Source organism: Silene latifolia, chromosome 6, assembly GCF_048544455.1.
Source record: "Silene latifolia isolate original U9 population chromosome 6, ASM4854445v1, whole genome shotgun sequence".
Lineage (NCBI taxonomy): Eukaryota > Viridiplantae > Streptophyta > Magnoliopsida > Caryophyllales > Caryophyllaceae > Silene > Silene latifolia.
Window position 1 is genome coordinate 560,360 of NC_133531.1, and position 12,429 is coordinate 572,788.

The following is a 12,429-nucleotide window of genomic DNA, read 5'->3' on the forward strand; positions in this document are numbered from 1 at the left end:
TGAATTTGTGATTCCGAAAAGTGTTGCAAAAAGAAAGGATAATGGCAGGAAAAGGAGGAGAATGGCCAGTGATAGGAATTGATCTTGGGACGACGTACTCATGTGTGGCAGTTTGGCGAAATGGTCGTGTCGAGATCATCCCTAATGACCAGGGTAACCGTACTACTCCTTCCTGTGTCGCATTCACCGACTCTGAACGTCTCATTGGTGAAGCCGCTGTTAACCAAGAATCTAGGAACCCGCTCAATACTATTTTTGGTTTGTTTCTTTTCCTCTTTTTTTTTTTTTAATTTAATTTAAACATATGAACAAAGTTTTCAAAGGTAAATGAGATAAGGACACTGGATGATAGTAGTTTCGATGTCACCTTTGCATCGTTAAATTTGGTTTCAAGAGAATTATTTTGCGGTAGTACACACGAGAATTTGGTTACAATGTGTTTGCTGTTCGTGGTGGTATTGGGGGTAGTTATTGACTGTTTACTACTTATCGTTAATTTTGAGCAGATGTCAAAAGGCTTATAGGTAGACGATTCAGTGATACTGACATACAAGAAGATGTTAAACTTTGGCCATTTAAGGTTATAGACGGGACTAATTCAGGAAAAGAAAATAAGCCGATGATTGTTGTTAACTATATGGGTGAAGAGAAGAAATTCACTCCGGAGGAGATATCAGCCATGATACTGTCGAAAATGAAAGGTGTGGCTGAGGCTTACCTTGGTTGCACAGTGAAGAATGCTATTGTCACTGTGCCTGCATACTTCAATGATTCACAACGTCGAGCTACCAAAGATGCGGGAACCATTGCAGGGCTTAATGTGGTTCGTGTTATCAATGAGCCAACTGCTGCTGCCATGGCTTATGGTCTTGATAACATAATGTCTTCAAATCAGAATGAAGCAAGAAGGAATGTGTTGGTTTTTGATCTGGGTGGTGGAACATTTGACGTTTCTTTGGTATCAGTAGAGAAGAGTGAAATCCAAGTGAAGGCGGTAAGTGGAGATACTCACCTTGGAGGAGGGGACTTTGACAACAAAATGGTGACATATCTTTTGGAGGATTTCAAAAGAAAGCATAAAAAAGACATTAGTGACAGTCCAAGGGTCCGTGGACGTTTAAGGACTGCTTCTGAACGAGCTAAGAGAGTCCTTTCATCTGCGACCCAAACCACTATTGACATTGATTGCCTCTATGAGGGCATCGATTTTACTTCAACAATAACTCGTGCTCGTTTTGAGAAATTAAACTTGGAATTATTCCAGAATTGTATAAACACTGTGAAGATGTGCTTGAAGGATGCTAAGATGGAGATGAGGGATATTCATGATATTGTCCTTGTTGGTGGATCAACCCGCATTCCGAAGGTTCAGCAACTCTTGCAAGAATTTTTCGTCGGGAAGGAGCTCTACAAAAGCATCAACCCTGATGAAGCTGTTTCATATGGTGCTGCAGCTCATGCTGCCTTCTTAAGTGGCATGGGTGGTACTAACAAGGATATTGTTCTTGTGGATGTCACCTCTTTATCACTTGGTTTTAGGAATGATTATGATGGCACATTATGTGTGATTATTCCGAGGAATACAACCATCCCCGTAAAGAAGTACGGAGATGCATGTACTGGTATAACCAATCAGACCTCTGCGTGTTTCATGGTTTATGAGGGTGAGAGACTGATGGCCAAAGATAACAATTTCTTGGACCAGTTTTGGATTTCCGGTTTTCCTCCTGCACCAAAAGGAGAGACCGAGTTTGACATCTGCTTTGAAATTGATTTGGATGGCATTTTAAACGTTTCTGCTGTGGAATTGGGCACTGGGCTTTGTAATCAAATCACTGTTACAAATCACCGTGGGAGGCTTTCTAAGGTAGAGGTCGAGAGGATGATGGATGATGCTGAAAAATACAAGGCTCAAGACGAAGAGCAAAGGAAGCTGGTGGAAGCTAAGAATGCTCTAGAGACCTACACTACGAAGATTTCAGAGAGATTAAAAGATGTTGGGAGCATCGGCGACAAGACAGAGGAAGGAAAGATAAGGGTAGCCATAGACATGACATTTAGATGGTTGGATTTGTTCTCAGATGGTTCAGAAATTTCCGACTATGAAGTTAAATTGAGAGAACTCAAAAGGATTTGTGGGAAATTTGCATCTTAATTAGTAACTCGAAACGGGTCATGGCTTTTTGTTGATGTTGAACTGCAGCAGGAATATCAGGGAGGTCTAATACAGTCATTATGCTTGCGTCTAGTACTATTCTTGTTGATTGAATCATGCTGTTTTGATGCTTTATGATACAAGATGTTAAGGTTTGGAAGACTGAAGTAAGTCTGTTTATTAGTACTCACTATTATTATGCAACTGCAAATTTCTGGTAGTAAGTTTGGAAGACTGAAGTAAGTCTGTTAATTCATCTCACAGCATGTCAAAAACCGTCTACTTATTGCTCATCACTTCCACTTAGTCACGTTTCCTGCACTGGCGGATGGCCGAATGATGGAAAAATGATACTTTTGTTTAAATAGCTCGGAATTTATTTCATTCGATAAATTTTCCGTCCCCAATAACTCTAAATTTTTGCTAGTAGACATTATCTACTGTGAGTCTGGGATTTTAGCTCTCATGGGCTTAAACGTTGGCCATTACTTTTAGCTCGCTAAAGTGGACATGGACAGTATATTGAGGTCAGTCGGACACTTTTTGGAGAGGATAATCCTAGTTTGTACCGCCTAAGCCTGCAAATGATCAGCACTATATTGAATCCAAGGAAGTAAAATAATTGGCGACCCGGAGTATGAAAATATCTACAAGGTGATTGCATGTGAATTACGAGTAAGTAGAGTATAGCAACTAGATTGAATATAAAATGTCATCGTGCCAAATCAATCAAGTAATTAAATATTACCAATTGACACCTGATAGTGCCACCCAACTAGAAGGTGAAAACAACATTAATGCCTTAAATATTGATTTCTTTAGATTAGATTTTGATTTAGATTAGTCCACGTACGAATATTAAACTCAAACTTGATAACAACAAAAGATTGCAATCCAAACCTGTTTACCAACTTTTCAACAAACATTAATAATAATATCACTCGTTCCAAATTCACCAACTCGTAAATTAACCATGTATACTAATCCGACATTACATACCACCATTTAAATATGTCATCACATACAAGTATACAACTACTGCCAACAACAATGAATTACAATACAAACAGGAGGCACTCGAAATCTCTAAACTAGTAGATCTCCAACTAACCGAGTTATCACATACAAGTATAGTGTATACAACTACTGCCAACAACTTTTACAATGTAAACAGTTTTACTTTTAGTAAAGGATAAAAGCATTATTAGTAGGTAATTTAGTTAATGAAACGACAAAAAAAAGTACATGACTTGAAGAAAATGAGTTTGGCGAGTCATTAGAAAGTTGAAACATTTAATAATCGTAACAAAATCTGACAATATTACTCCATTTGCTTGGTAAAAGGGCGGTGGAAGATGACAAAGACGTTTATAATACCATTTACGTAACCTAAACCATTTCCATCTTGGTTAACTTAACGCCGTCAAACTCAAAGCCGTCAATAAATTAAATAAAACCGTCTTACAATTTAAAAAAGGTCTTTTTTTTTTTAATTGTGACTAAATTATTGTTTTTTCATATTAAAAAGATTTTCCTTATATAATAAGATGGTCTTATACTTCCTCCATTCAACTCCACTCTTCCACTTTACTTTTTCACGTTCGTCAACGCGTGTTTTATGCGGTAAATATCGTTAGCTATGTATTTGCAAAAATTATAAAAGTTAAATGTTTTTAATGTAATCGTAAAGACGAATCAAACAAGATCCCACATGAATATATTTTCACTTATATATTGAGAGGAAATCGAGCTTGAATGTGTATTTGTGAATAGTGTAAGAAATAGAAATAAATAGAGTGGAGTTGAATGGAAGAAGTACTAATTAGCTTGATATTAGTAGACCGAAAGACTCCACGTGTGAGATGAAGAGAATGCCAGAGTCCAAGAGATAGAGTAAGATACAAACACGTGGACGCAGTGAAATAAAGTGAGTGGAGCGCAAGTGTCCTGTGGGACTGAGGACATGCAAGAGTACTAGAGGAGTACAAGGTTTGGGTTGTCCAAAGTCCCATACATAATACGGAGTACGTGTTTGTGTGTACCAGGTTTCATCGTATCAGTGTACTCGCTTACATGATTCATGCTCACACAATGTCTCTAATGACACAATAATACATGTAAATGATGGAATTATCTATCCAAAGCATTTTTAATAGGAATAATTGATGGGAACAATCCCACCTTTGAGTCATTTTCCATGAACAATCCCACCTTTTAATAATCCTAAAATAATCTCACCTTTTGATCTTATCTTCATTAAACAATCCCCAAATAAAATTAACTTATGATAACAGGTGTTTGTAGGTAATATAAGTGGTACAACCAATTTCTTTTAATTTTTTTTTACTTCATTACAATTTTCATGAATATGGCGAATTGATAACTCTAACAGATTCATCATTTTCCATCAAAAAAATATGTGATCTTTGATTGCATTTCAATTAATCATTACCACTCCACCAAATAAATGAGTAACATCCTGCTTGATCTTCTATTCCAATAATCCTTAGTCTTAACACCAGTTAAAACAGATTTTTGATGATTTGAATTCAATTTTTTGCTTTGTTTATAACACTTCACAGCAACAATCAACTCACCTCTACCAATATCATCATCCACTCAATCGTGGGGATCCTGAACTTGTTCATCAATTCGTGAGATGGGCAGTTTATCTCATCGAATAACGGGTTTACGTCGGCGAATTAGATGGCGCTGAATGTTAAAAAAAATCATGACGACAAAGCCGACAACACGGTAGGTATCCTTGACGAGGAGGCCGGGCCTTAATATCCGCGAAAAAAGATGGAAAGGGATGTTGCATTGGAATCAGATGAGAGTGTTGCCGAGGTTCGAGGTGGTGGTATTTTGGTCGGAGGTGATGAAGGTAACTGTGATTGATTGGAGAATGCTCAGTAGTAAAATAGGTAAAATAGGTGGGATAAGTGCCTTAGTAACCTTTTTGACAGGTAGCCGGTTTTTGGGTGTATTTAAGGAAGATGGGGTTAAAAGGTTGAATTGTTTTGAGATTATTCAAAGGTGAGATTATTGGTAGAAGATGATTAAAAGGTGGGATTATTCCCGTCAATTTTTCCTTTTTAATATACACGAGTAGAAAATTAAGTAAATGAATAAAATTTTAAAAATAAAATAAGTAAATTAATGACCAGAACTAAAAAAATAATTATTTTGCATTTTGGTTCAAAATGAATTTGTCTTGTGTGGAATTATAAGGATTGCTAAGCTTGAATTTCGCACTGTAAGTGATCTATTCCGTTCAATTACTAGTATGCGGAGTAAATCGTTAAGACATATTGATCTAGTTACTCGAATTTTGTATATTATTCATCGTATTTGGTACTCTATACACAAATTAGATTAAAAATAAACCCTTTAACAAATATAATAAATCTCCCTTAAGACATGTATTTCCTTTTTAAGCTAAGAGTTAAGACAGGGAAAATATGAATCATTTACAATAAAATGTGAATACTGTTTATAAAAAGTTATTAGAACAATCATTTTAGTTGTGACATTAGCTATAACATTTTGTCATTAAATAATTATTTTTTATTATAAAATGATGTCATGTTTTCCGTTTTAAGCTTATGGTGAACAAAACCCGCCTTAAATGGAAATATTTGTGGAATATCAATCCGGCGAAAATGGCTGCCCTTAAAAAACTAGACCAAGGAAGTTAACGAACTAAAACTGAAGCGTACCGTACCGACATAAACAATCTAGATGAAGCTTTAAAACCCGGGTCACAATCAGAATAGACAACCAAACATAAACAAACCACTGACCGACGACGAGTCGTCCCTTTAATGGGTCCATCTCACCCACGGGTTTACCCATTTTAAAACTCCCAACCTTCGTCAATTAAATAACCCATTAAGCATTTGTGGACCCACATTGCTCCTCCATCCGTAACGCATTATATAACTACCTCCTCCACCCTCTCTTTTCCCTTGCCCTTCGCTTGGCATACATACACTATCTCCCTATATTCACATTAGAAGCCTACTTACTCTTGGACCCGCAACTCGACCAGAGTATTATACACTGTTATCGACGGTCCATACCCCTGTGCTCTCTATTCCACTCTTCATTTCAACAGGTATTTTCATTTTTCACTTGATTTTTTACATTATTAGTTACTCTTTTATCATTAGTGGCTGGCCAAATTAGGGGTCTAGCAAAGACGGTCGCCTTCCTGACTATAAATCCGGGTTCCGCCACCTTATACTAAAATTAAGCTTCCAATACTCAAAAGTTTCAAATTTTTGATCGTAAATACGTTGAAAAAAATCTCTAATACTTATTGGATTGGATTGAACCGAGTATGATTTATGTGTATATATGTTTGATTGAATTTAGTTGAATTTGTAGCTAGCTAAAGGATTAAGAGAGAAGCATGGCAGAATTTCAATTCCAAAACGATGAGTTAGAGTTCGTTGAGGATTATTACGAAACGAGTGATTTTGATGACGAAAGTTTCCCCTTTTCGGAAGATTCTAGCATTCCTAGGACTTATAACAACAGCTCCGGCGACGATAATGATGATTCCTTCGGCTCTGATGTTGGAGACGACTTTGATTTAGTCGATATCGTATGTTTATATTATTGTTTTTGATTATTTGAGATTTGTTTAAATTTGTTCGGGAATGGAATAGACATAAATCAAAGAATTGGGGTTGTGAATGCTGACTCAAATAAAGAGAGTAGATAATTGTTGGGCGTGAAATAGGCACATGAATATATTTTAACTTATGTATCGAGAGAAAATTAAAGTTGAATGTCCGCTTGTGAATAGTGTGCAAAAGAGAAACATGCAAAGTGGAGTTGAATGGAGGGAGTAATGAATTAAATGGAAAATAATTGATGTGACAGGGGAAGTCGAAGACAGATACGACAGCAGGGGAGGCGAGGAAGGGGAAGGATATACAAGGAATACCATGGGAAAGGTTGAATTTTACGAGGGATAAGTATCGTGAAACTCGGTTGAAGCAATACAAGAATTATGAGAGCATCCCTTCTCATTCTTCTCCTCATCATCTTCATAAGGTCTCTTTTTCCATCTTTTTCTTTTTCCGGCAGTAGTATTAGCTGTACAAGTTGCGAATCAATCTGTTTTCATTGTTAGTTCTTCTTTTTGGCACTACAACATGGGGGTGAGATTCGAACTTGGGACCATTGTCCACTATACCTCCATCTCAACCACTAGGCTAAGACATCGTCTGTTTTACATTGTTCGTAAGGTGTAAATTATTTCTACGGATTATGTCTTAGCCTAGTGGGTAAGACGGAGCTGCTTATTTGATTATACCAGTTGTTAGACGACGGATAACACTTCAGTACAAAAGTCATACTCCCTCTGTTTCGGTTATTTGTTGTCCTTTTTCATTTTGGGTGTCTCAGTCATTTCTTGTCTTTTCTATTTTAAGAATGAAATTGATGAGTAATTTGATCATTCACATTCAATTTATTCCACATGTCATCTAGTCGTTGGCCTCTTCCCCCTTTCTTTGGTCTTTGTGACAAAACCAAAGGACAACAAATGACCGGGACGGAGGAGTATATGTTAAGCTAACTAGTACTACCAGTTTTGCTTTTTATTGAAGCCAGTCATCAAGTAAAGGACCCCTCAAATTCTTTATTCATGTTTGTTGATGGTTGTCATTGGTAATGGCAGGATTGCAAGCAAGTGGAGAAAGGTCACAGCTTCTATGATTTTCAGTTCAACACAAGGCTTGTCAAGTCATCAATCGTCCATTTTCAGGTACAGCTTATGTCACGCTACCTGCCTTGATTCTAGTGTTACTCGTGGTCGCGTCATTCAAGTCAACTTTCTAGTTTTCCCTCCAACCAAGAACGCACTTAAAATTTATTAAACAAAGGATTCCATAGGTAGCCTAAATTCTTAGCTTTTCTTGTACGCGCAGCAGAAAGGATAAAGGGTGCGATTGCGTTACAATTCCAGTGTTTGTATCATTGTACACTACACCGCTTCTAGTTCGTTTTTGTACACTACACCGCTTCTAGTTCGTTTTTAGGCCTTGTTCATTGGCCGGTTATCGTAGTATTGCAGGTCCCATGTGTACATTATCCGACTATTAGTGGGCTATCTAACATAGTCGTCTCGTAAGCGCGGTGCAGCTCAATCCTTACTAAAGGTATGGAGATTGGCTCTAGCTTGAGACATCACTAGGACTTTGCTCAAAACTTTTTACTGGTAGAAATTTTGATACCCTAACTACTCGTGTTTAACATCACTGAAGTTAGCACTGACTCACTAACAACAGTTTTCCTCAACTAACCTAAAATTCAGTGTATGAAAAGATCAAGAACCTATTCTTGGCCCGTTGAACTATCTGTCGTATATCTGTTCCGTTACATGATCATGTATATTTACTTGTTGAAGTCCGTGGCACATTGCCACGGCACAGAATTTACTTTTATCCCCTTTTTGCAGATATTTGAAGGTCTAACCATTGCTACTCTTGCTATCATGTTATATGTTCTACAAAATCTTAATCAAATTAAAAGATGTCATGTGAGGTATAGTATAAAATATGTTTTCATTATAGAGTTGTGATTTACTATTCTGAGTCTGTATATAGTTCTTCAGTCTCTTTTAGCATCAGTCTGTCATTGCATGCTAGTTAGGCAGCGGAATGCCTGTCGCAAACTCACAGTATCTCATGGATATACGTCTAGTAAAACAGCATCAGAACTAACTATAGTAACTAACAGTCTGTCAAAGCATGAAGCTGTGTCAATGCAAATTTTAGCAGTTGGCGCTCGTACATGTATGAATAAATCCCTTAAAATTTCCATTAGAATAAATTCCATTAAAATTTTGGCAGATTGTGTTTGGTGAACTTCTGAGCTAATATGTACTGTTATTTGTAATGAGCTCTCAAGTTGTGTTAGTTTGGAGGTTCTGGATTGATCAGTCATGATGTCCAGCTCGCCGGTCCGCATTACCTAGTATGCAATAGGTGACCAGACCTGCTTCTTAATATTGGAGTTGAGCACTATGATGCTAGCATGTTTAATAATTGTGATTGTTGCTCATGATGACATGCTGCAACTAATCAATATATCAATTTCGCTTGCAACTTTGTTGTTTGTAGTGTTATAAAATTGCTTTAACACCTGTGGCAGTAGAATTTTTACTTTTCAGCAGGATGGAAGTGTTCTGAGCAGCTGGCGCTCAAAGGATACGTTTCTATATGGTATGACAGAAAAATATATTTCTGAACATCTTAAAGACATCTCTGAATTTTCAATAACTGATGACAGTGTACTAATTTATTTGTTTAATTCTTATGGATGTTTCGCCTCAGTTATCGTTCCAAGGCCTTGCTCCCTAATACTTTGCTGATTGTGCACTTTTGGGATGATTTTTTTTTCATACTAATATCCTTCGTTGCATCAAACGTATGCATGATGATGGTTCTTATTTGATTAAGTACACTGCATTCCTTTGATATCTTCTGGGACAGTTGGTTATTGGCTGCCTATAACGAGTAGCTAGGTGCGCCCATATGTTACTAATGCCGTATAGAAGAGCTCACTTTAAGATTCCTATCTTTGATTGGCATCTCGTATCAATATTCAGCTAGAAGGTTTTAGTCATGTCCTATATATTTTCCAGTGTGGACGATAGTTTGCCTGCATGACTGCTTGCATCAAGCTGATTTCTGTTGTTACTGGGAGCCAAGGTCAAGTTGTCAAACTAAAGTTGTGTTGTTGCTACTGATTGCCATTATAGTAGGAAAATCAGTTTAAGCTAGATCAAAGACAAAACAATGTAGAAATAAAAAGGAAACTTCTTCGACACTTGCAGGAAGTATTCCTTGGTACAAAACTACAAAACTTTAAACAGATGAATAGAAGAGAGAAAAGCGTGATTGGTTGCAGGGATGTAGTATAGTTGTTGCCGTCTTTCAAAAACTTAAAGATTATGAGGATTTGATGATATTAACCCGCTTGCATTTTGCTCTCCTATTACAGCTGAGGAATCTTCTTTGGGCCACATCCAAGCACGATGTGTATCTCTTGCAGAACTACTCTGTTATGCATTGGTCTGCACTGCGTAGGAATACCACAGAGGTGCTTAATGCAGCAAGGCCAATAGTGCCTACTACTGTAAGTCATTTTTTACCTCTTTCAGAAGTTTTCTCTTTCTTGCCATTCAGTTTTGACATTTCTATCCTGATGCCTTGCAGGAATTCTCCCGATCATTCCCTCAGCCCCTATCTAGGGTGCAGATCAGTACTATGAGCGTGAAAGATAATCTTTTGGTCGCTGGTGGTTTCCATGGGGAGCTCATCTGCAAGGTTTTACACTAATTTCTTACCAGCTGTTACTCTTGTACTTCTTTCGTCCTCTCTTTTGATTTTTAAAGTTGGAGCTTCTTAATTTTATCGTGTATTTTAGATGTAAAAGATTATAATGTGAGACTAAAATTTTGTCATTTCTTGTTATGAAGCTTTCAATTATATTTTTAACAAAAAGAAGTTCCAAGTGTCAACAGAGGGAGTATAAGAATGCGAGGAAGTACTGCATCTGCTTATTAATGTTTAAACTTGTATCTATCTGCAGCACTTGAATCAGCCAGATGTGGCATTTAGCACAAAGTTAACAACAGAAGAGGATGCCATTACCAATGCCGTCGACATAGCTGAAAGTTCTTCCGGTTCAAAGTGGGTCATAGCTGCCAACAATGATGCTCAAGTTAGAGTATTTGATGCTGCAAATTTTATTTGCCTTAATCGCTTCTGCTTCCCATGGTCTGTCAATGTGAGTATAGACAACCTCGCAGCTTGGTTTCACATCCATATGTTTTTTTAAAGCGAGCCTCAAGGGCTTCTGTTGTTTGTGGTGCAGTTCTAATGTTTTCTTGGTTGCTTTGTTTGTTAGAACACCTCAACAAGTCCGGATGGCAAATTAATGGCCGTCCTTGGAGATAGTTCCGAGTGCTTGGTTTCTGATTCCAACACAGGAAAAGTGGTCAGCACCCTCAAAGGTCACTTGGATTACTCCTTTGCCTCAGCTTGGCACCCCAATGGGCAAATTCTAGCCACGGGAAATCAAGACACTACATGTAGGCTTTGGGACATCCGCAACACGTCTCAGTCACTGGACGTTCTCAAGGGTAGAATGGGAGCCATTAGGGCTCTGAAATTTACCTCAGATGGACGGTTTCTTGCCATGGCTGAGCCAGCTGACTTCATCCATATCTTTGATACCCAGTCTGGGTACGAGAAGGAGCAAGAAATCGACCTCTTTGGTGAGATTGCCGGTATTTCCTTCAGTCCCGACACTGAAGCCCTGTTTGTTGGGGTTGCTGATCGGACATACGGTAGTGTTTTAGAGTTCAACAGAAGTCGTTGCATGGGATACTCGGAGGCCATCTTTTAGATATGTGCCCTTATCGAGCCATTGGACATAGTAGTTGTAGCTTGTTAATGTGGACAGTAGGGCTGCCGAGGGCATTGTTTTTGAAAGGTTAATGCCTGTGCCCTCGGCTCATTTTGAGTTTTTGCTGTTATCCTGTGTGGGTTGTTCTTAGTTCTCACCTGAACCATGATCCCATGATCCCAAGATAATCCTTCCGGGCTGTGTGCAGTGGTTAACTACTGCAATTACAGTTCCGATGTGGTGTAAAGCGCAAGTTGGGCAGAATATCGTGTGTAAAGTTTTGTTAATATAAAACTACAGTTAACCGATTTGATCGGGGTCGTATTTCAATGGTGTTTTACCGAGTAATGATCTCCGTCATGTTTGGTTTTTATTCCTTTAGTAAAGTTCTTTCATGCTAAAAAAACATGAGATTAATACATTTTATTCGCTTCTTCAAAGATATACGAGTAAATCCGTATATTTTTATGAAAATTTATAAAACCCACAATCAAAGGATTGATACTCCGATTGGATGATACGAGGTGTAAGAGCAACCCCAATGGTTGCATTTAGAGTCGATTCCTTACTAATATGACCCTTTGGGTAAGGCAAAGAATACTCTTCACGTTCCGACTCGATAATTTGAAATGTGAGCATGTCACTATGCAGCTCCATGACTCAGGAAAAGGAAAGAACATAAATAATGATTCAGGTCACCATCGTTAGACAATTGAATTTATGATGTTTGACTGAAAATTAGCCTAACAAGTGAGAATTTATGTGATTAAGGTACAAGTCATCGTTAGACAATTGAATTTATCATCGTGTCATGTTTTTTTATTTCCGACCTTAAACCGGTCAAA

The 12,429-nt window shown here is 37.8% G+C and overlaps 2 protein-coding genes across 5 annotated transcripts; both read left to right on the top strand.

The window, feature by feature from the left end:
* On the top strand, positions 1-2,155 carry LOC141585839 (heat shock cognate 70 kDa protein-like). Its single transcript, XM_074406893.1, has 2 exons — positions 1-258; positions 507-2,155. Exons 1-2 carry the CDS (start codon positions 42-44, stop codon positions 2,153-2,155), a joined length of 1,866 nt encoding a protein of 621 aa, XP_074262994.1. The 5' UTR covers positions 1-41.
* A 3,717-nt stretch (positions 2,156-5,872) lies between these two features.
* LOC141585840 (putative WD repeat-containing protein C2A9.03) lies at positions 5,873-11,914 on the top strand. 4 transcript variants are annotated; one of them, XM_074406896.1, is made up of 9 exons: positions 6,549-6,764; positions 7,046-7,219; positions 7,848-7,934; positions 8,628-8,713; positions 9,326-9,393; positions 10,175-10,309; positions 10,390-10,500; positions 10,766-10,963; positions 11,084-11,914. In XM_074406896.1, the coding sequence occupies exons 5-9, from the start codon at positions 9,391-9,393 to the stop codon at positions 11,582-11,584; spliced, it is 948 nt and encodes a 315-aa protein (XP_074262997.1). In that variant the 5' UTR covers positions 6,549-6,764; positions 7,046-7,219; positions 7,848-7,934; positions 8,628-8,713; positions 9,326-9,390; the 3' UTR covers positions 11,585-11,914. The 4 variants fall into 4 exon arrangements, with proteins under 4 accessions (XP_074262995.1, XP_074262996.1, XP_074262997.1 ...); XM_074406894.1 differs by lacking the exons at positions 8,628-8,713; positions 9,326-9,393 and adding an exon at positions 5,873-6,272 and having other exon boundaries at positions 6,545-6,764; XM_074406895.1 differs by lacking the exons at positions 8,628-8,713; positions 9,326-9,393 and adding an exon at positions 6,134-6,272 and having other exon boundaries at positions 6,533-6,764.
* Positions 11,915-12,429: the final 515 nt, after the last annotated feature.

Bases quoted from the DNA above. Each gene is read 5' to 3' on its own strand.
- LOC141585839 (XM_074406893.1), top strand. From the start codon at position 42: ATGGCAGGAAAAGGAGGAGAATGGCCAGTGATAGGAATTGATCTTGGG. The intron at 259-506 runs GTTTGTTTCTTT...AATTTTGAGCAG, and splicing joins CCCGCTCAATACTATTTTTG to ATGTCAAAAGGCTTATAGGT.
- LOC141585840 (XM_074406894.1), top strand. From the start codon at position 6,570: ATGGCAGAATTTCAATTCCAAAACGATGAGTTAGAGTTCGTTGAGGAT. The intron at 10,501-10,765 runs GTTTTACACTAA...ATCTATCTGCAG, and splicing joins ATGGGGAGCTCATCTGCAAG to CACTTGAATCAGCCAGATGT. The intron at 10,964-11,083 runs GTGAGTATAGAC...TTTGTTTGTTAG, and splicing joins GCTTCCCATGGTCTGTCAAT to AACACCTCAACAAGTCCGGA.